Source organism: Mangifera indica, chromosome 3, assembly GCF_011075055.1.
Source record: "Mangifera indica cultivar Alphonso chromosome 3, CATAS_Mindica_2.1, whole genome shotgun sequence".
Lineage (NCBI taxonomy): Eukaryota > Viridiplantae > Streptophyta > Magnoliopsida > Sapindales > Anacardiaceae > Mangifera > Mangifera indica.
The window spans coordinates 6,045,661-6,069,549 of record NC_058139.1 but is presented as its reverse complement, the minus strand read 5'-3'; the positions used below and the strand labels follow the sequence as shown (position 1 = coordinate 6,069,549).

General features: G+C 33.2%; 2 protein-coding genes and 1 long non-coding RNA gene across 10 annotated transcripts; all 3 read left to right on the top strand.

Annotated features, from left to right (window-relative positions):
- The first annotated feature begins 7,773 nt into the window (after positions 1-7,773).
- On the top strand, positions 7,774-8,409 carry LOC123210659. Its single transcript, XR_006501282.1, has 2 exons — positions 7,774-7,844; positions 7,976-8,409. It is a non-coding gene; the product is annotated as an uncharacterized LOC123210659 (long non-coding RNA).
- Positions 8,410-9,281: 872 nt separating this feature from the next.
- On the top strand, positions 9,282-15,895 carry LOC123210655 (disease resistance protein SUMM2-like). 3 transcript variants are annotated; one of them, XM_044629128.1, is made up of 6 exons: positions 9,282-9,331; positions 9,675-9,774; positions 10,187-10,308; positions 10,603-10,652; positions 12,720-15,505; positions 15,662-15,895. In XM_044629128.1, exon 5 carries the CDS (start codon positions 12,731-12,733, stop codon positions 15,488-15,490), a length of 2,760 nt encoding a protein of 919 aa, XP_044485063.1. In that variant the 5' UTR covers positions 9,282-9,331; positions 9,675-9,774; positions 10,187-10,308; positions 10,603-10,652; positions 12,720-12,730; the 3' UTR covers positions 15,491-15,505; positions 15,662-15,895. The 3 variants fall into 3 exon arrangements, with proteins under 3 accessions (XP_044485063.1, XP_044485062.1, XP_044485064.1); XM_044629127.1 differs by lacking the exon at positions 9,282-9,331 and having other exon boundaries at positions 9,610-9,774; XM_044629129.1 differs by lacking the exons at positions 9,282-9,331; positions 9,675-9,774 and having other exon boundaries at positions 9,982-10,308.
- Positions 15,896-17,429: 1,534 nt separating this feature from the next.
- Positions 17,430-23,482, top strand: LOC123211064. 6 transcript variants are annotated; one of them, XM_044629587.1, is made up of 10 exons: positions 17,430-17,560; positions 18,049-18,270; positions 19,011-19,088; positions 19,248-19,328; positions 20,493-20,630; positions 20,952-21,026; positions 21,113-21,310; positions 21,648-21,845; positions 22,182-22,379; positions 22,943-23,482. In XM_044629587.1, the coding sequence occupies exons 2-10, from the start codon at positions 18,060-18,062 to the stop codon at positions 23,173-23,175; spliced, it is 1,410 nt and encodes a 469-aa protein (XP_044485522.1). In that variant the 5' UTR covers positions 17,430-17,560; positions 18,049-18,059; the 3' UTR covers positions 23,176-23,482. The 6 variants fall into 6 exon arrangements, with proteins under 6 accessions (XP_044485522.1, XP_044485524.1, XP_044485523.1 ...); XM_044629589.1 differs by having other exon boundaries at positions 19,245-19,328; positions 21,663-21,845; XM_044629588.1 differs by having other exon boundaries at positions 19,245-19,328; positions 22,197-22,379.
- The last annotated feature ends 407 nt before the right edge of the window (positions 23,483-23,889 follow it).

Genomic DNA, 23,889 nt, shown 5'->3' with positions numbered 1-23,889 from the left:
GATTTCTTCTTCTCATAATGCTGGAAATATTTTATTCTGTCAATTTACTTCCTCACCGAGTTGGCGGTTGGGCCATGTCTTCTCAATCAGATTTCAAAGCCCAACCAAATACACATAAGAATTGAAAAGAAATTACTTTTTTCATTTAGGATTAATGAAAAAATTGATTACTTTTTAATAAACATTCACATACAATTTGAAATAATCGTGTAAGAATTTAAATTTCTTATTTGACATGTAATATTCAAACAGATAAAGTTTTTCAAAAAGTATATTAATATATAAATATATAAAAATAAATCAGTAATTTCTTATCGTATGGAAAGTTGTAAAATTAATGTGATTATCATACTAATTTTTTGTTCAAATAATTTGTGACATGAAACATAAAGCCCAAATTACAAAATCAAAAGTTCAAGGAGGCCGAATGCTTTTCGACTTGAATTTTGATGAAATGATTTTTTTTCATTTGTTAAATTTAAATTTTTTATTTTTTATTTTAATAAAAGCTATTTAATTTATTGTAAATTATTAATTTGTTACTTTTAGTGAAATTATAAAAGCATTCTAAATATTTAATATGAAATTACCAATTTATTTTTTATTAAAATTATGAAAATATTCTTAATCATCATCAACATCCATTATTGCAAAGAGAGAGCCCTTATGTAAGGCAATATCAAATAGGACAAAAATAATTTAATCGACTATAGAAAGGAAGAAGGTCATCATCGACAAAAAAAGATAAATCACAACAAAGTGAAAATACATAATCACGGTGATAGAGAAAAATCATGTCAATATTTCAATCCTCGCATGATAACTCACATAAAGCAGGTGGCAAGACTCACACAAAGCGAGAGAGACATAAATTTGTGATGCCCTGTGATATCTTATGCCAATAACATGCTAACCATCACAGGTAAAATATCTTGAAAATATAATTCTCATTAATCAAGTATGCATTATCAGCTTAGCATGATAACTATAACTCACGTAACTCTTCATCATCATATATATACTAGAAACTCATGTCAAGACCAAGGATATTAAAAAGAAAAAGTGACTTAGAATCTCTTCAATAGGTCTCATACAAAAAAATGTTCATAGAGGCAGTGGAGCAGTGGTAAAATTTTGACTAATTTTTACTTGGACCTCAGTCTCATCCTTAATACTACCTTCATTAAAACGCACCGCTTCAATAAAATAATAGTTTGACTTGACCCGTGCCCTAGCAGTTCTGTACACTGCCAGGTCAGCGACAACAACATAAATGAAGCTAACATGGACCCCAGAGTTCACTCTTCAGAAACTCACAAACAACTGTAAGCGCCAAAACACTCAACAGAAAAGAGAAAAATAAGGGAAATTTTAAAAAATCGCCAAAATGCCCTCCCATTAAGCCAAAATGCCCAAAATCATTATTTCCAAGCCAAAATGCCCAAAATTACTGTTCCAAAAAAAAAAATGCCTATGACTTTTTTTAAATACCGAAATTACCCTTTCCCTCATATTTATATAACTCTCCCACTCACTATAGGGGTTTTAATAGAATTTTAGATAAATATGGGGGGTTTTTAGATATTTTACACTATAAAAGATTTTGATATTTATTTATTTATTTAAAACTTTTTCTAAAATGACAAAATTACCCCTCCCTTCATTTATATAACTCCTCTCACTCACTATAAGGTTAAATGTAATTTAGGATAAATATGGGGGGTTTTTGGATATTTTACATTGTAAAGGCATTTTCATATTTATTAATATATTTTATTACTTTTTCTAAAATGTCAAAAATACCATTCCCCTCATCTATATAAACCCTCCTCACTCATTTTATTTCCACACACTTCTCATATCACTCAAACATTCACTCTCATTTTCATTTTTTTTCAACATCAATTAGTAGGGATTCGTTCGGACGAAGGAAGTTCGTATTTCTGAATTCGACTCGAAAAAATACTATTCATCAAAAAAAGGTATTTATGTCAATCTTATCCTAAAACTTCATTTTATTTGTTAAGTATAGTTTTTATGTCGTAATATGGGGGTTAAATATAATATTTGACAAGTATTGGGGGTTAAATGTAATTTAGGATAAATATGAGAGGTTTTTGGATATTTTACATTGTAAAGGCATTTTCATATTTATTAATATATTTTATTACTTTTTCTAAAATGTCAAAAATACCATTCCCCTCATCTATATAAACCCTCCTCACTCATTTTATTTCCACACACTTCTCATATCACTCAAACATTCACTCTCATTTTCATTTTTTTTCAACATCAATTAGTAGGGATTCGTTCGGACGAAGGAAGTTCGTATTTCTGAATTCGACTCGAAAAAATACTATTCATCAAAAAAAGGTATTTATGTCAATCTTATCCTAAAACTTCATTTTATTTGTTAAGTATAGTTTTTATGTCGTAATATGGGGGTTAAATATAATATTTGACAAGTATTGGGGGTTAAATTGTAATTTAGGATAAATATGAGAGGTTTTTGGATATTTTACATTGTAAAGGCATTTTCATATTTATTTATATATTTCATTACTTTTTCTAAAATGTCAAAAATACCATTCCCTTCATCTATATAAACCCTCCTCACTTATTTTATTTCCACACACTTCTCATATCACTCAAACACTCACTCTCACTTTTATTTTTTTTGTTAACATCAATTAGTAGGGATTCGTTCGGACGAAGGAAGTTCATATTTTTGAATACGACTCGAAAAAATACTATTCATCAAAAAAAGGTATTTATGTCAATCTTATCCTAAAACTTCATTTTATTTGTTAAGTATAGTTTTTATGTCGTAATATGGGGGTTAAATCAATATTTGACAAGTATTGGGGGTTCAATGTAATTTAGGATAAATATGGGGATTTTTTTTGGATATTTTACATTGTAAAGGCATTTTCATATTTATTTATATATTTCATTACTTTTTCTAAAATGTCAAAATTACCCTTCCCCTCATCTATATAAACCCTCCTCACTCATTTTATTTCCACACACTTCTCATATCACTCAAACACTCACTCTCACTTTCATTTTTTTTGTTAACATCAATTAGTAGGGATTCGTTCGGACGAAGGAAGTTCATATTTCTGAATTCGATTCAAAAAATACTATTCATCAAAAAAAGGTATTTATGCCAATCTTACCCTAAAACTTCATTTTATTTGTTAAGTAAAGTTTTTATGTCGTAATTAGGGGGTTAAATGTAATATTTGACAAGTATGGGGGGTTAAATGTAATTTAGGATAAATATAGGGGGATTTTAGATATTTTACATTGTTATGGGGGTTTTAGATATTTTACAATATATACAGGATTTATATAACATGTTAAAAATATATAGGGATTGCTTTGATACAAGACGACATATAAGGGTGTCAAATGAAATGTTATTAAAATTACGGCGTATTTTCATATTAAACATTGTAGGCGCATTATAATTAAAATTATAGGTTTTTTCGAGTTTCACCGCTTTAGGATATATCAATGCACATTTTTCTTATTTCTGAAGAATTTTTCGATTGTTGTCATTCTATGGTATTTCAACTTTTAGGATTCAAATTTCAGTTTTGTTTTTTTGAATTTCACCGTTTTAGCATATATCAACTCATATTTTTCAGATTTTTTTAGAATTGTTCGATTATTACCATTCTAGGGTATTTCAATTTTTAGAATTCGAATTTAAGCTCAGTTTTTTTTTAATTTATCGTTTTAGGATATATCCATTAGTATTTTTCAGATTTCTGCAGAAATTATTTATTATTGACATTTTAAAGTAATTCAAAGTATAGAATTTGAATATCTATTTCAAAGTATAGATATTATAAAAACGTTTTAAATAGAACGTTACAAACAGATAAATGCATTTTGATATAAGATAACATACGAAAGTGTTATATAAATTGTTAAATAATTATAGGGGGATAAATAACATATTAGAAAAATATGAGGAGTTTTTTTTAATTATTAATAATTGTACGACTGATTTACATAGTTATTATTGATTTTTTTTTTATACCTGAATAATTATCTTCAAAAACTTGTCATTGTAGGATTGATATTTAAAATGGAGGGTTATGCATCGGTTCGTTACCAGGGAGATTGGATTCAAGGTCGCAACAACACAATGAAATATGTTGGAGGAGCCAAACAATTGATTAAAATCCCTTACCTGAAATGCGAACGGAAATCCGTAAAGGTCGTATTTACGGATTTTCGGCATCCGTCCAGAACAGACTCTCTCACTCGCCTGTGACATAGAATCGTATGTCATCTGCCACACAACAACGCCCCACGGGTAGGAATTAAACCCGTCCAAATGATCAACTAACTGGAAGTAATCCGTGGACACCTTCTTTCGTCGATCATTCCCCAACAAAACAATGTGAAGAATATACAACAAGGCCATCTTGACAGCGTCAATATCGTCAGCCCCCCATGGCCTCGACAAGAAAATACGCTCTAAGTCGTGATACTGCACTGTCGAAAAACCTCGAAAGTAAGTATCTCTGATCCGATGTCCGGAAGAGCGAGGCATATATGAAGAGACATCAGTCCGTCGACTAAACGATAGACCTGTGACTAGTGCAAACTCGAACGGACTAAATCTGACATCAACCCCACTAACCCTGAACCAAAACTCGTCTCTGGCAGAGGGTCGATGTAACTGTCGGAGTAGAAACGCATGAACCAACATCCCGGAGAATTTGGTTTCGGGTAAACGAAGGAGATACCCGAAACATGTCCTCTCAAATAGTTGTAGCTGATCTGGGGTCAATGTAGCAGTAATCCGAGATAATGCGGCACGCTGTGCACGACATATCGCCTTTGCCCGGAAGTGTCTGGTCTCGTCAGGGATTCGCAGCTCGCTGTCAACCCCGTCTTCTTTTGCGAGAAATATATTGAGACACTGTAAAAAATTTGTTAGACATGAGTAAAAACAAATATGGCAACAATCGAAAAATCCTTTGAAAATCTGAAAGATAAGAGTCCATATCTCGTAAAATGACGAAATTCGAAAAAACAGAAATGAAATTCGAATTCTAAAAGTTGAAATACCCTAGAATGACAAAAATCGAAAAATCCTTTGGAAATCTGAAAAATACGAGTCCATATCTCGTAAAACGATGAAATCTGAAAAAACAGAATTGAAATTCGAATTCTAAAAGTTGGAAAATCCTAGAACGAAAACAATCAGAAAATCCTTCGAAAATCTGAAAAATACGAGCCCATATCTCGTAAAACGGTTAAATTCAAAAAAACGAAATTGAAATTCGAATTCTAAAAGTTGAAAACTCTAGAATGGGAGCAATCGAAAAATCCTTCAGAAATCTGAAAAATACGAGTCCATATCTCGTAAAACGGTTAAATTCGAAAAAAATGAAACTGAAATTTCAATTTTAAAAGTTGAAATAACCTAAAATGGCAACAATCGAAAAATCCTTTGAAAATCTAAAAGATAAGAGTCCATATCTCGTAAAACGGTGAAATCCGAAGAAACGGAATTGAAATTCGAATTTTAAAAGTTGAAAAACCCTAGAATGGAAACAATCGAAAAATCCTTCGAAAATCTGAAAAATACGAGTCTATACCTCGTAAAACGGTTAAATTCAAAAAAATGAAATTGAAATTCGAATTTTTAAAGTTGAAAAACTCTAGAATGGAAACAATCGAAAAATTCTTCAGAAATCTGAAAAATACGAGTCCATATCTCGTAAAACGGTTAAATTCGAAAAAATAGAAATGAAATTCCAATTTTAAAATTTGAAATAACTTAGAATGGCAACAATCGAAAAATCCTTTGGAAATCTGAAAGATAAGAGTCCATATCTCGTAAAACGGTGAAATCCGAAGAAACGGAATTGAAATTCAAATTTTAAAAGTTGAAAAACCCTAGAATGGGAACAATCAAAAAATCCTTCGAAAATCTGAAAGATAAGAGTCCATATCTCGTAAAACGATGAAATCCGAAAAAACGGAATTGAAATTCGAATTCTAAAAGTTGAAAAACCCTAGAATGGGAACAATCGAAAAATCCTTCAGAAATCTGAAAAATACGAGTCCATATCTCGTAAAACGATAAAATTCGAAAAAACGGAATTAAAATTCTAATTCTAAAAGTTGAAAAACCCTAGAATGGAAACAATCAAAAAATCCTTCGGAAATCTAAAAAATACGAGTCCATATCTCGTAAAACGATGAAATCTGAAAAAAAACGGAATTGAAATTCGAATTCTAAAAGTTGAAAAACCCTAGAATGGGAACAATCGAAAAATCCTTCGGAAATCTGAAAAATACGAGTCCATATCTCGTAAAACGATGAAATTCGAAAAAACGGAATTGAAATTCGAATTCTAAAAGTTGAAAAACCCTAAAACAGAAAAAACGGATATAAAATTCGAAAGGTACACAATCAAAAACCCTAGATAAGAAAAATCTCAATTTACCCCCTCATGAAAACTGAAACTCTAAAAGGTCCACTGTGTTCTAAGGAATTTCCCCAGCTTCCCAATATTTTAAAAAAGCTACTTTTCCCCCCCAAAAACAGCCAATCTTGGCTGAACGTGGGATGCACGATTTTGACGTGGGAAACACTGTTCCCACGTCGGACTGCCGATCTCTTCGGCAGTCATTTTCGGCCAAATTTTGGTCGTTTCAGCCTCCGATTTTCACATAAATCAAATCTACACGTTGTCTAACACAAAACCCCTCAATCAATTCAACAAAAACAACCAAGAATCAAAACATTTTAAGCATTATTCAAACCGTAAACCCTAAAATTTCAAACCGAAAAATCTCAATCAAATCTCAATAATATGAGCAATAATTTGATCCAAACAAGATTAAGGGAGATATACTAACCTTCTTTGCCATTTGTGGGTGCCGGAAATCAAGAAAATCGACGGAAATCAGATCGCCCGTGGGATGAACGTGGTGACGTGAAAATGTTTTGAAATTTGAGAGAAATGCACAGTAAATTCGCTAATATTAACGTGGGAAATAGCAATTTTTTTCTGTGTTATATATATGGACATTTTTGTAATTTCGCAAAACTCACGTTGACGTGATAAATTTCAAAAAAACCCCACGTGGGCTAAGGATTTCCCACGTCACCCCAATTGTTTTAAAAAGCTAAGTTCCCCCCCTAAATTAGGCTGAACGTGGGATTATTGATTTTGACGTGGGAAACACTGTTCCCAGTCGGACTGCCGATCTCTTCAGCAGTCATTTCCGGCCAAATTTTGGTCGTTTTTGCCACCGATTTTTACATAAATCGAATCTACACGTTGTATAACACAAAACCCCTCAATTAATTCAACAAAAACAACCAAGAATCAAAACATTTTAAGCATTGTTCAAACCGTAAACCCTAAAATTTCAAACCGAAAAATCTCAATCAAATCTCAATAATATGAGCAATAACTTGATCCAAACAAGATTACGGGAGATGTGATAACATTATTTTCCATTTTCGGTTGCCGGAAAGCAAGCAAATCGGCGAAAATGACGTTCGCCGTGGGATTGCCGTGGGATGCGTTAAAAATTCGAATTTTCTTTGAATTGCACAGTGAAAATTTGCTGTGTTTATATATGGGGGCATTTTCGTCATTTCACAAAACCTGGGCATTTTTGCTTAAACCTGAATTTTTTGGGCAATTTCGCTTAGACCCCTTTAATTTTGCCTAATTTTTAAAATTTCCCGAAAAATAAAAACATTGCTCTTCCCATGAGCTGCTGGTAGAGAGATTAAAGGCCTTTGCCCTTCAATCTCATTCGTTCGTTTCTTCATTGTTTTGTTTTCTTTGTTTCAGGTAAGGCTCTTCTTTTTCAATTAATTGTTTTGTATTCTTTTTCTTTCTTTTTTTTTTTTAATTATCAATCTTTATATTTATTCATCTTTGAATCTTTCAACATTGACTTGTTTTTCTCACTTTCTTTTAAGTACCAATATTCTGAAACCTTTGAATCGCTCTTGTTACCCAAGAAGAAGCAACATGACCAGTGAAGTTTGACAATAGAAGCAGCATCAGTTATTAGAGTAGGCGAGCTGGTTAAAGTTTCCATGGTGAGCATAATGACATCATACATTCTATACGGGAGGGGTGTGCTGTCAGATTGCCGCAACTTGTAAATGTTTATATGGATGTCAAATTTCTGTGCAGTTGCAAAAACAGGTGTTCTGAGGCTGGTTAAGTGCTGACTAGAGATTAGAAGACATTTTAGTTACAGGAAGTGGATCTTTGAAAAGAAAATTTGAAAGAAGTTTCATTATGTAGTTTAATGCTTGTAATAACGATTGTTACAACAAAAGGATCATATATGTTTTGTTTAACATCTCATGTATGTCTTTATTTTTTCAGCCCATTTTATTTTTAGGCAAGAGATTCTGTTCCCTTTGTTTTTTCTGCATAACATAAAATAACTGATACATCTTCTACTTTGTAAGGGCTCTTGTAAATGCCTTAGGAGCTATTGCTTTGGGTGCACCTGTAGGCATTCAGTATGTGAAATAACGGTAGATAAAAATTTGTGCCTTTTACTATTATTATGGAAACAGAAGTCACAGTTGAGGTCTGAACAAAATGGGTTCCCTCATAGTTTCTTAAACAACACCTTTCTTCACTGTCAGGTACACAAATCCCCTACAGTTTCTACAAGTAGTTTTCCTGTTTCCCTCTAAACTTTCTGACTTTTGTTTTTTTCTCCCAAAAAGAAAGTAAAATTTAATGTATGGATAAAGTTGGGTGGAGAATTCATGTAAATAAATTGTTTTGATTGTCCAAATCTCAACTCTGACTTTGTTTTCAAAATCATGGAGACAGAATGTTTCAAGATAATTTTGGACTAATTTATTTAACTGTGAATAATTTGTAGATGCAATTGTTTATTGGTTCTAATCCAATTAAGTCATTTTACAAATTAGCATTGATCATGCCTCTTTCTTATTGACTACTGGTATATGTCAAATACCATTCATTGGTCTCTGCTAATGTCACCCTTCAGTGTAAGTACATGACTTCTTTCAGCTTTTCCTGCTGTACTCTAATTAAGAAATTGTAGTTGAAAGTCTGTTGAATTAAACCTCATGTCTTGTATATAATTTACACCTACATTGCAGTTATAAAATGTCACAGTGTTATTTCATGTGAAAGAAGTTTTCATTTAAAAAATATATATATATTTGTATTATTGTTATCATATCACTGAATTTTCATCTGGTTTACTGGCAATTTGTTCCTGCTGCTTCAGTTTATGGTCCATCATGGGAAGATTGGTGAAGCATATTTGCACATATGAAGTAAGCCTCCTCATTTTTGTGGTGGTTTTTTTTTATTTTGGGTACCAAATCTTGGGTTCATAATTGAGCTTCCTCAGTTTTGTTCATAGAGTCTGCATGTTGCCCTCTACCAGTATTGGGGCTTGTTTCCATTTATGCCCATTAAAGATAAGAAGTACACATTGACAGAAACAGGGTTTGCTTTTGTTTTTTCTCGTCATGCTTTATTAAAGGAGGAACTATGCAGCATGCTTTCTTAAACTTAAGGAAGCTCAATAAAGATTGTACTGATGAAATCAGTTAACTGAAGTTGTGCTACAATTTTTACATTCTGATGTGAAATTTGAATCAATTTACTCTTTAGGCCGAATGGATTCGTAGAATATATGATTTGTGTACCAGCCCATGGAACTGTTATTGGAGTTTGGTTTGGCACCTGACCAATGCCGCAGAGGCCATGGCAGGTAATTTTTTTCCCCTGTTTTCTTATCATATTTCTGTATAATTTGTTGTGAAACCAATATATTGTTTAAACTTATGCCTTCTCATTTATTGAGGATCATGCCATATTAACTATCTAATTCTTGCGTTGACTGTTCCAATTTTAAATCTGAATTGTGTTTTCCCTCTTATCATCTATCGGTTTTTTTGTGCTAGGCGCGTTGAGCTTTCATTTATATGGCGTGTACATGTATTCTTAGCAAATAATTGAATATTGAGAAATTGAGCTAAAGTTTAGATTCCTTTCAAAATCAAACAAGTTTAGAATTTTAATTAGCATTCCTTTCTTTTCCTTGACTGCGAAGCATGCTCTATTTGATACCTTTCTTCAATATTTATTCGTGTTTGTATTCTTATTTCTATTTACAAACACAGATTTCATTCTGCCATAACTTGTCTTTCACTTCCTCCCAACAATTAACTTTCCTGCCACCCATCTCCATAATTTCATTCACACAAATATTTGAAGATTGAAGCGGCATATTCGACAGCTTCAGGTGCCATTTTTTTTTTTTTTTGTTTTTTCTTTCTAAATTTCATACATCAATCAGCAGGTTAGAAATGTTTCTATGTAAATATATTTATGTGGTAGAATAATGTTATATATTTAGTTGAAATCCATTATGTGTTCTCTTGTTTTAATAATTTCTTTAATTTACAACAAAAACATATTGAGAGCCTGAGCTTTTGATATTTACTCAATCTTGATAACAGAAATTAGATAATAATCAGAGTTTCTTGTCAATTTCAACAAAGATTATTCTTACTTATATTTCTTACTTGCCTTGAAGCTTGGTGCGGCTATCTTCCCTAATATTTGAACATCAAATTAAAGCTTCAGGTACGGCATATTTTTATTTCTGCAATATATATATAAGATTCTTCTAGATCTAAGGTTAATTAGTTACGACAGTGTGTTTAACATTTTACGTTTTTTTTTTTTTCACATTATCATTAGCTCATGTATCATATTTTTCTGCACTTATATCTAAAACATAAAAATATATAATAAAATAATTTTGGCAAAACAAGTAGGATAAGCAGATTCAAATATCCTGTTGAAAAAATAGGAAGTGGAACTAGATTCAAAACCTTTATAGGTAAAAACATTTATGATTAATTTCAATTTCAATTTTGAACACTCACCTTGTTCACCTGTACTCTTCTTTTTAACCTCTTCCTTGTCTTCTTTTCTCTACCTATTTATTCAAAGTATATCGAATCAACTAGACCATTGAATTTCCCACACGTTTTAACCTAACATGTCAAAGTATATCCTTTTATAGAAATTAAGAGCAAATTAAGCCTCAGGATGTCTCATCTTTCAAGTGCTTGGAAACTTCCCTTGCCTAACTCTATATTATTTTTGTCGCCATAAAGGTTTTAGCTGTTTTCTCCTTCTCTCATGACCTTAATGGAATCCTGCTAAACTCTTTTCACCAAATCAATTGATACAATTCCATACGATCTAATAATGTATTTCCAACATATGCAAAATATAAACATCCAAATCAAGCATACTCTATCTCATCTGACACATAATTCATATCCATTATCCAACCATTTATCAACAACCCTAGGCATACACATATGTAATCTCGAATTACAGAACTTCTAAGCAATTCAATAATAAAATAAACATCGATCAAACATATTCTTATAATAGAAAATTGGAATTTCATCTGCCACAACTTCCTTAATCAATCTCAAAAACATATATTAATTTAAGAATGAAAATAATTCCCTGCTTACTTGGATTTTGGTGATGCAATTGTTATAGAAGTAACTCCCTAGCTTGAATCTCCCCCTTTTGCCATGCCATTGAAGGTTGAAATATTGCATAATGTTTAGAAGTGCAAATAGTAGTTCTATTTTATAAAATTTCAATAAGATAACTATTGAAACTGGTATTCACCTTATTGGAACGATTGTTCATTACTTAAATCATATATTGATATGATATTATCTAAGTTGTCTATTTGTCAAATGCTAAATGGGTATTCCACTCTCCGAAACGGTCATTCAATTATACACCTTTAACTTGAGTATAATTTTTTATAACACATATTTACATCATACTTAATATATTAATCGTTGACATAAAAGTATTAAATTAACCTTAATATGCACATGTGGATATCACACGTCACCAACCCCTTTATCTCTCTCTCTATCTCCATCATCCATCGTATTCTCCTCCATTAGAGCCTTATCTTCCACCCATCAAAACCCTAACCCTTCCCTCCTCCAAACTTCAAATCCACTCACCTCATCTCATGAAAACAACTTCCATCACTATCACTTGAGCAAAATGATGGAAAAAAAACTGTCAAAAATCTTGTCAACGTCTCATTTGAGGTTGCAACAGGTTTTTTAAACATCGGTAGACTTAGTGTTTCATGTTGGCTTGTTAGCATCCTCCAGTTGATAGTCAAATTAGTTGTCGCTTGTTGTGATTGTCAATAGAATCAGAGTTCTAGGTTTACAGGAAGGTTAAGCAATGAAATTGAGGATTTGAGATTAGTCCTGATAAAGGGAAATTATGTGCAATTGCGATGTGTGAGGGCGAAGTTGCGAAATTAAACATTTTTGCTTTTGATTTAAGCTTTTTTATATTGTAACAAAACAACTTAATAAAAAGGTACCAAATTGCGTACATTATCGGATACCCTTAATACAATTTCAAACCTAATTATCGAGCCAATTTCATTTTTGAAAGAGGTGGAAGTGAAGTTAGAGCCAAAATTGACCCTATTATAATTAAAACTAAACATTGAATGCCCAATGATTATGTTTTTTCACATTTCTTTTGCTCAGCCCTAAAAATTTGCATTGGTTAGAATTATTGAATATTTTAATATTACAATTCAAACTAAAATAATGAGGTTGGCTTAACTATTTTCTACAGGGACCAAAATAATGGAGGCTGCTATAGAGCCAATCACTCAAATTTTGAAACCATTATGCAAATATGTTCAATATTGTAGGAAGTTCAATGAGAATATAGAAATTCTCAAAAGAAGATTAACGGATTTAAATAGTCGAAAAGAAGATGTTGAACTAAGGTTGAGAACAGAGTGTCGTATGCGGAAATTACCTAGAGTTGAAGTCAATGATTGGCTTCAAAATTCACAAAGGATTAAAAATGAAGTAGAAAATATTGAGAGACAAGTTAAAAAGGGGAAATGTTTGTCACGTGTATGTTTTGGGAAGGTTGTTGTTGAGAAGATTGAAGAAGTGAAAGAACATTACCAGCATGGTGCATTTGAAAGCTTTGTAATTGATGCATCTCCAGCTGCTGGAGTGGTTCTACTAACTACAACATTAGTAGGTGAAACAACTGCAAAGAAAATCATGAATAAGATTTGGGAATTTCTAATGGGTTATGAGGTTATGAAGATAGGAGTTTGCGGGATAGGAGGAGTTGGAAAAACAACTATCATAACTCATATCAACAACAAACTCCTCAAGGAGACGGATAAGTTTGAAAATGTAATTTGGGTCACTATAACCCAACCACTTGATCTTATGAAACTGCAAGATCAAATTGCTGCTGCATTGAAAGAACATCTTCCTAGAAATGAAGAGATAAGGAAACGGGCTAGAAACTTGTTTAAAATGTTGGAAGGAAGAAAGATTGTGTTGATATTAGATGATGTGTGGGAGGCATTTCAGCTTGAGGAAGTGGGAATTCCTGAACCTACAAAAGAAAATGGATGCAAATTAGTGATAACAACTCGTTCACAAGATGTTTGTCATTCCATGGGTTGCAAAACAGTCCAAGTGAGGACTCTCTCAGAGGACGAGGCATTGAAGTTATTCATGGATAGAGTGGGATTTAATATTTTAGAAGTTCCAACTATAAAAGACTTTGTGAAACCTGTGGTTGAACAATGTGCTGGTTTACCCCTAGCAATTGTTGCAGTTGCTGGCTGCATGAGGGGAGAATATGACATTTGTGAATGGAGGAATGCATTGGAAGAATTGTCTAAAAGCATACAAAGTGTCAGTGGCATGGAAAGAAATGTACTAAGGCAATTACAATTTAGTTATGATCGTTTGAAGAGTAAAAAGCTGCAACATTGTTTCTTATATTGTGCCCTCTATCCTGAAGACTTCAAAATCCCAAAAGAAGAGTTGATAGTTTATTGGATTGCGGAAGGACTTGTAGATGAAAGAGATAGTATGCACGCAACAAATGATGCGGGTTATTCTATATTGAATAGACTTGTAAACAATTGTTTGTTGGAGATTGTCGATCGTGGAAGGTGCGTAAAGATGCATGATCTTGTAAGAGACATGGCATTGCATATTACAAGCAACAAACCTCTGTTCATGATAAAACCCCAAGAGGGATTGAGTGAATTACCAGGGGAACAAGAATGGAAAAAGAATCTTGAGAAAGTTTCTTTAATGGGGAATTGCATATCAGAAATTTATTCAAGTATGTCCCCAAACTGTCAAGCTCTCTCCACTTTGTTGCTACAAAGAAACCCTTTACAAGTCATTCCTGAAGTGTTCTTTGTAAACATGCTTAGTTTGAAGATTCTTGATCTTTCTTACACAAAGATTGAGAACTTGCCAAATTCCATCTCCAACTTGAAGAATCTCATAGCATTGTTGCTTAATCATTGTGAACAATTAACGGAGGTTCCTTCTTTAAAGAACCTTTTGGCACTTGAAAATTTGGACCTTGGGTTTACAAACATACCCGATATGCCAGAAGGTATTGAAAGGCTAACAAAGCTTAGAAGTCTTGATCTCTATCTACCTGTACCAGTTATGTTGCCAACTGTAATGCTGCATACACACAGTCGTCTCCAAAAATTGAGAATATATTGCGGATCTATGAATTCTGAACCAGCATTAACATCAGAAGAGGCAATTAGATTCAGTCGACTGGATACTTTTGAAGCGCATTTTGTTAGTTTTTATGACTTCAACATGTATGTCAAATCCATAGCTGGTCAAGCACCAAGACGCTACCGTCTCCTGGTGGCATCATGTTTAGAAGAAGTTCCAATCTCTGAATTCTTCTCTCTACCAGAATATGATGATTACTTCCCAGATGTAGAAGGCGTTAATAAATATGTAACGTTATATACCACTGGTGAAGGAGAAGATTTGGTTGTGCTCTCAACTGACGTTCAGTGTCTAATGGTAAGAGTGTGTCCCGAAATTAGTGACATAAAGGTTCTAATGCTAGGCAATTATCCTAACCTCAAATTTCTGTATCTGATGGATTGTTGGAATTTGAAGAAGTTGGTCTCACCAAAGTTATTGTTGGCTTTGCAAAACCTGGAAGTGATTGAAGTTGAGGGTTGTGATAAAATTGAGGAGATAATAGCAGATGATAATGAAGATGAAGAAGAAAATGAGCAAGGAGGCAGTGGTAGCACCATATTTGCTCTCCCAAAATTGAGAGAAATGCGTCTGAAATCCCTTGGAAAATTGAAGAGGATTTGCAGTGGTAATGCAGTACTGGTTTGTGAATCTCTGCAACAAATTCATATATCAAGGTGTGGAGAATTGAAGAGGTTCCCTGTGTCTCTTCCCTTGCCTGCAATTAAGGAAATCAAGGTAAACAAAAACTGGTGGGATTCCTTGGAGTGGGACAATGCCAATGCCAAAGCTTCTCTACAACCCTTCTGTAAGTTCACCAAGTGGCTTTACGACTGAAACCATCATGCAAAGGTAACGTTTCTTACTGAATAAATTTTCCATTTTGTTTTACTTTAATCACCAACATATACTAAGTGTTTCTTCATTTCGTAGCCTCATCTTCGATTCACTTTGCTCTGAATAGCTTTTTATTTCGTATGTAATATAAGATTGTATATTTTTGTGCAGAGAAAAGTGGCAGTGTGGACTGTAACTCTTTGTTCTTCATATTGCAAATAATAATTCCATCATCCCATGGAAGACTTCGGCTTGCTTTAAGTTAATCATGTAAATATTTGAATGTTTCTGTAATTGTTATTTGTGATTTGATAAAATGGGACCATGAAGTGTATTCATTCATTTTACTGTTTAATTTCATTAAATTGATAATCATGGCATGCAATTCAATTGTTCAAGAGTTCATCTGCTCTTAAAGTTGTATAATATTTTATTTCTATCCTAAGAGTCTTTATCACAAAGATCTCATAATTTTGTCATGACACTCACTGTAGCCTATGCGCAATGAAGTTTGTAAAGTCCTTGTACTGTAAAAACTATGGGTAACCGTGTTAATACCCAATAAACGTCTTCTTGAGAAGGGATCATCGGTAAAAGAAACAATTCATATATCAAATGATAGATAAACATCTCTTGACTAAAAAATATGTCTCACTAATTAACACTCCTTCTATATCATCAACTTATAATAGAAAATTGAAACTTTTGCCTTTATCAATTTCGATCTTATCTTTAATATAACTAATTAGAAAGTATATTATTTGAATTTGAATTTTAAATGTAATGAATAATATTATGATTGCATGTTATCTCTCTTTCTTTAAATAAAGAAAGTTGTTGAGAGAAATGAGGAAGTAACTGAACTTATAGAATTAGAGACATTTCATCCCTAGTCCAATGGAGAAGGTTCCCATAAAATCCAATAGTGAGCAACTGGTCATACGTCCTTTAAAAAATTTTAGTGTGACATGTTATCCACTCTGCTAATATGATATTGGATGAATGGACGTGCATTTTTTATGTATAGTCATTCATCACTTTAACATTTCAATTAAAATGTTTATTTTTTATATTTATTCTTATAACATCAATTATAACAGAAAATACACATAAAATAACACTTTTGCCTTTGAATGGTACAAGATACATCATCTCAAGTTCAATGAGCAAGTCCTCATAAAATCTAACAATTTTTTCCAAAACTTTGTTATTTGACTATGTCCTTCATAGTGAACTTCTTTATAATCTCTACACACATATACTTTGTGACACATTCTTCTGAAACTACTAATACTATAATTACATATGTAAACTTATGATTAAAGGGTCGAACTGCATGAAGAAGCCATTGTATGTTCACCTTTTTCATTAATTCTATTTATCATCACCGTGATGGATATTAGAGTTCATATCGAATCTTTAATAAATGTTATTACTATAATCTTTCTTACGCAAATTTTAGTCTGTATACATCAATTGATAACAAAACAGTTTCATCGATAATTTTCGTATAAAAGATGTTGATTGAAGCAGGGAAGCAATGGTAAATTCAACTCTATACCAATTAATTCATAATGTTCCGAGTGTTAGATGTTTTTAGTGATTTTTTTTTTCCTCGTGACCCTTGCGTATTACTTTGTTGGCAAGTTCTTGATAAAATGTGACACTATATACATTTATTGCTTGTGCTTAGAATTTGATAATCGTTTCCGTATTCAAAATGTTTACTATTTTAATTTAAATGAGTAACCACGTGCTGAAATTTTGACTAATTAAACTGGGACCTCAGTCTCATCCTTAAAATCACTTTCATTAAAACGCACAGCTTCAATAAAATAACATGGTTTGCAGTGCAGTACACTGCCAGATCAGCGACAACAATATAAATGAAGCTTACAGTTGGATGGACCCTTGAGAAACTCACTAACTGCTGTAGGCGCCAAAACACTCAACAGAAAAAAGAAAAATAAAAAGTGGGTCTTCACTTGAGCTAGTGGTAGAGCGATTAAAGACCTTTGAACTTCAATTTTATTCTTTCGTTTCTTCATTGTTTTGTATTCTTTGTTTCTGGTAAGGCTCTTCTTTTTCAACTCATTGTTTTGTGTTCTTCTTTTTTTTAATTTAATTATCAATCTTTATATTTATTCATCTTTAAATCTTTCAACATTGACTTGTTTTACCCACATTCTTGTAAGTACCAAGATTCTGAACCCTTTGAATCTTTTTTACTTTAATTATTACTCTTTATAGTGTTTTTCTTGTTTGGTTGCCACCTTCGGAGACAATTAGAAAGAAAATGATGAAATGAATTAGTATTGCGGATTGTGTTAATGGTTTTGGAAGAATATGGTTCTCCCTTAGATGATGAAATGGGTTCTGTGAAATAATTTGGTTAACTTAAGTTCTTGTTTGACTTTTGTCTAATTTAGAATTTATTTGATCACCCTTGTTGTTAATTTGTGCAGTTTTACCAATCTTCAAGACTGACGCATTGACCTTATCAATTCATTCTTTTTGGGGAAGAAATAATGAATTTGAGTAAACTTTTTTTCCTTTAGGGTTATACAAAATGGAAAATAGCGAGACAAGCAATGGTGATGATAGTTCGACTTCTACTGTGCCACCTCCAATGAATGAAAATGTTGAGTCCGATAGTTCCCATAGTGAACAGGGTGACTCTGACAGTGAAGAAGTTACTGGTGAAGCAGCAGTTAATGTAAACAATCCTATGCAGCAGCCACTTTCAAGGGGTCATCAGGATTATCGTGTCTATACAACAGGTGATTCCGCTCGGTCCAAGCCAATTGTTGATTTGCCATACTTGGTGAACCAATGGTGATACACAAGTTTGCTATTTTTATATAAGGTATGTCATGTGTTGTATAGGATCGCTCTTGTTATCCAAGAAGAAGCAACATGACCAGTGAAGTTTGACAATATAAGCAGTATCAGTTATTAGAGTAGGCAGAGCTAGTTAAAGTTTTTATGGTGAGCATAGTGACATCATACATTCTTTAAGGGAGTGGGAGGGAGGGGTGTCCTGTCAGATTGCTGCAAGTTGTAAATGTTTATATAGATGTCAAATTTCTGTGCAGTTGCAAAAACAGGTGTTCTGAGGCTGGTTAAGTGCTGACTAGAGATTAGAGGACATTTTAGTTACAGGAAGTGGATCTTTGAAAAGAAAATTTGAAGGAAGTTTCATTATGTAATTTAATGCTTCTGTGAGAGCTTGGACTTCAAAAAGAAGTTTCTTAATACATCATGTAAGACATGGTAGCTTTTTAAGTACAGTTGGATTTAAGAAGTCTCATGTCAAGTTACCACAATTTCATGGTTGAGCTCAGCTCTTCCTGGTAAGAGTCAATGAAGAATACTCTATGAGCTTTTATTTATTTATTTATTTTGGCTGTGTTCAGTTTTGTAAATACATATTTCAGTAATATTTCAATTCTCGAGGACTAAATATATTGTATTCACTTTCTTCCTGTCTGAAATAATAGTATTTTGTTTATGGCTGCAGGGCGACAATTTCCAGCCAATCAAAATACTGTTCTTCAATATCACAATTTTCCCCAGAGAATGCCGCTTCAATTGGCTAGTAAGGCATTCACTCCAATCTCACTGCTCTATCCTATCAAGCTGTATCTGCCATATATTTTGTTTATAGCTGCAGGGCAACAGTTTCCAGCTAATCAAAGTATTGGTCTTCAAAATCACATGATTTCTTTCTAATAAAATATTGTTTTTATTATAGCAGCAGGGCAACAAGTTCCAGCTAATCAAAATTATGGTGTTCAGGGTTACATTTCTCCCCAGGGGATACCATTTCCGTTGGCTGGTAAGGCATTCAACTCATTCTTACACTCTATCTAACCAAGCTGTATCTGTGCTATCTGAAACAGCATCTGATTCTTCCTCTCAAGATTGTGATTTGGATCTCTTGCCTGCTGGATTTTTCTTTTGTCCACTTATTAAAGTATGGTGATTAGATATTCCACATCTCTATATTAGGGCGATTCATTTAGTGTCTCTTGGAAAAGCAAACTCTACTCCATCTAATAATCAAATGTTGCTGCACAGTGAATTGTATTTTCCAGTTACAATGACATGTTCACTTTTCCTACCTCTAATAACATATTATAATTATGGAGAAATCTTTTAATCTTTATGACCCTTTTTTATTTAGTAATTCTCTCATCAAGAGAGCTAGAATAACCAACTCAAATTTGTAAATGTGGCAATTAAAACAGCAAAATTTCAGTTTTCACAAGCACTCTTTCAACCATCTAGTGAGGGGACTACTTCCTTGCTAAATTAAATTTTGATGAACTTTTTCTCCATATTTGCATGTTTCTGGGATAATAAAGCTCAAGTTGCTGAAGATGCTCTGTTTCTAATGAACTTTCGTGTTCAAAGAAATAGAATCCCTTACATGTTTTACTCTGTTGTATTACTTGAATACATACATTCATTGGATTCTTCTTTGCCAATGAAAGCCTTGTTTTGACAAATAACATTCTTTTAAGCTAAGTTTGATCCCAATATGAGAAAATTTTACTGTGATGTTGTCAAGTTAAGGCCCCATTAATTTAGAATGTCTGTTTTACTTTTTCAAAAGCTTCAACCATATGATCCTCGGTTGACTGAAAGGTTAACGTGCTCAAGTTTAGTCATAAAGGCAGCTAATATACTAAAAGGAACTTGTTACTATGTCTGCCATCTGATAGTAGCACGTGAGTTGATTTACAATTAGGTTTGTAGAAGATGAAACAAATACAAACTAAAATTGATTGTGGAAGGAAACCTCATCAATTGTCTCATGTTTCTATGCTGAATTTTTCTAGTTTATGTTTGTGATCCCAAATTATTGTAGAACTATTAGAATGTGCAGCTGATTTATTGGTGCGAGGACTTTGCAATGTTAAATGCTGAATGTTTGTATCATTGTCTTATCAGAAGAAAAAGTATAACTCCTTAAGTGTTTGACTTTCACCATTTACAGGTCAAGCAAGAGTAGTTGCAAGGGGAAGGAGAACTGCTCAAGCTTTGATCAATCCTACTGGACCATCTCAATGGAGATATCCAGCCCTGGTCTCTCCACTTTTTCGCAACTCTTTTATACCTTTTGATTTGATGCGAGGTGTGTCTTCTTTTTGAAACTATTTCAAAATGCTCCTTTCCCCGTATAAAGTGTTAAGTCATGGTACCCCTCGAGAAAATGTATACCTGATTAATATTTTACTCAACTTCTTCTGGCCTTTTTAGTGATTGCTGTGCCTCCTTTTTTTTTTTTTTTTTGAGGCCATTCTGGAACACTATAATACCCATGCATATATTGGGTGAATTTGACTATTACTGATTATAATGACTTTAATCCTGGTTGAATGAAAGCTCTAAATCTAAGAAAGACATCCATTTTTTGTATGGTATATATGTAATATTTTTTGCTGGATGCTCTTAGGTGACTTTCATCAACCTCAAGCCACTGCTCCTATTCAGCCTCCTATTAGATTTACTTCACCTCCTTCTACCTTTGGTAATTAATATTTAGCTCCATGATCACTTATAAATTTAGTTTAAACTTTTTCTTGTAATCATGGTTTTTAATGTTTTCAATAATAGGTTCAGTACTTGCAGCTGGTAGGAGAAGTAGACTTGGTCTAGCTTCCGATGCTCCATTTCGGCCATCTTCTAGTAGATCTGCAAACCAAAGCCTTCCAATTGGATCATCTCGTACACCACAGTCCCAGACTGATTTCTCTGGCCTGCATGATCTTGCACAAGCGGCTGAGAATTTTCCAACAGATCACATAAAGCAAGGTATTTCCTTTTCAGGTTTTTAAACATCTATTTTTGTTGTTGACTTCCTTCAGTTTTGTAAGTTTACTTCCTTCCATATACAATATTTCTTCAATTTTAAACAATGTTAGCCTTCTAATATACCCATCATTATAGTGGCTGGCTGTTTTCATTTCGTGCTGAAAAGTTATAGTACTTTCAAAAATAGGTTAGATGGGAATGGGATCACGTACCAAGCATGGCTTTGATCTGGGGCAAGTAAGGCCCCTTTGGTAATTAATATTTAGCTCCATGATCACATATGATTTTAGTTTAATTTTTTTCTTGTAATCATGGTTTTTAATGTTTTTAATAATAGGTTCAGTACTTGCAGCTGGTAGGAGAAGTAGACTTGGTCTGGTTTCCGATGCTCCATTTCGACCATCTTCTAGTAGATCTGCAAACCAAAGCCTTCCAATAGGATCATCTCGTACACGACAGTCCCGGACTGATTTCTCAGGCCTGCATGCTCTTGCACAAGCGGCTGAGAATTTTCCAACAGATCACATAAAGCAAGGTATTTCTTTTTCAGGTTTTTTAAGATCTATTTTTGTTGTTGACTTCCCTGAATTTTGTAAGTTAACTTCCTTCCATTTACAATATTTCTTCAATTTTAAACAATGTTAGCCTTCTAATATACCCATCATTATATTGGCTGGTTGTTTCATTTCACGCTGAAAAGTTGTAATACTTTCAAAAATAGGTTAGATGGGAATGGGATCAGGTACCAATCATTGCTTTGATCTGGGGCAAGTAAGGCCCCTTTGGTAATTAATATTTAGCTCCATGATCACATATAAATTTAGTTTAAATTTTTTCTTGTAATCATGGTTTTTAATGTTTTTAATAATAGGTTCAGTACTTGCAGCTGGTAGGAGAAGTAGACTTGGTCTGGCTTCCTATGCTCCATTTCGACCATCTTCTAGTAGATCTGCAAACCAAAGCCTTCCAGTTGGATCATCTCGTACACCACAGTCCCGGACTGATTTCTCAGGCCCACATGGTCTTGCAAAAGCAGCTGAGAATTTTCCAACAGATCACATAAAGCAAGGTATTTCTTTTTCAGGTTTTTTAACATCTATTCCTGTTGTTGTCTTCCCCGAATTTTGTAAGTTTATTTCCTTCCATATACGATATTTCTTCAATTTTAAACAATGTTAGCCTTCTAATATACCCATCATTATATTGGCTGGCTGTTTACATTTCATGCTGAAAAGTTATAATACTTTCAAAAATAGGCTAGATGGGAATGGTATCAGGTACCAATCATGGCCTTGATCTGGGGAAAGTAAGGCCCCTTAGATTATTGATCCTATTTTGTCTGAAAATTGTTTACCACTGTACATTATTGAGAACTAGCTTGGCAGCAAAAGGATGTGTTTTTGGCCTATGTACCTTGTTTTATCATCTCCAAGCTAAGCCAGATATTAAAATGCATATTTAAGTTTGCCACAGGCACATTGCCCTTCCATGTGGAGTTTGGAAATAGACAGTAATCATTTTGTCGTTGCCAAAAAGGCCAGCTGAACCTCACGCTTCATTGTTCTTTTAATGTTAGTAATTTAAAGATGATAGGAAACATTTTTCATTACTGTAATTACACTTTCTTTGAAGATTTCGACAAACCTCCTGAACCAAGTGGAAGAAAGTGTTTCTTATGCAAGAGGGATCTTTCATTCACACCAGCAACCGATGGGCCTGTTTCCCAGCCAAGACTTCCTCCATCTGTTGCTGTTTTGCCATGCGGCCACTACTTTCATGCCTGCTGCTTAGAGATTGTCACTCCCCCAGAGAAGTCTACAGACCCTCCATGCATTGTCTGTGACCTTGATGAGAATGCTTCATGAAGACCAATCTTTCCTCAGGTGCTTCTCTTCCACTTTTGATCTCTATTTTTGGTAGCATCAGTCAGAATACAGGAGGGAATCAGAAACACATATTTTTGGAGAAGTTTTGCTGATTTAAGTATATAAAGATTGAATATCATTGTATGTAGGAAGTCATTCTGATTCATATATGATGAATAGGCTTCACAGCAGCTAGAAAATCACTCAGTGCACATAATTCTTACACATATTCTAGGATATCATCATTTTGAAGTAGGATTTAACCATTTTATTCATATTCAGAAGTTCATATAAGATTTTCTTGACATTTTTATTGGCTTATACAAAAATTGACAATGCTTATAGTGTTTTGGTTCTCTTAAATATTTAAAATTGTTTTGAGTGAAGATAGGCGGCATGAAGCCTTGTTGGAGTAGAGATTTTAGAATCAGGATCATACACAATTTTAAGGAAAGATTTTATGGGTTATAGAAGAAGTATTACTTTCTATATTTAGACATTTTAATTATTCAGGTTTTAATATAAACCCAAAGCCCAAATATCTTGTTAAACAGCCGAATATAATAAAGTTGTTTACCAAAATTTATTTCTCAAAAGTCAAGTAGTTAATGAAAGAGTCATCATAATAAGTTCAATTATGGTGACAATTTTAAATCGGTCTAGATTTTTAGAGTTAGGGTGAAAGATACCTCAAATTTATTTTCTTTTTATTAT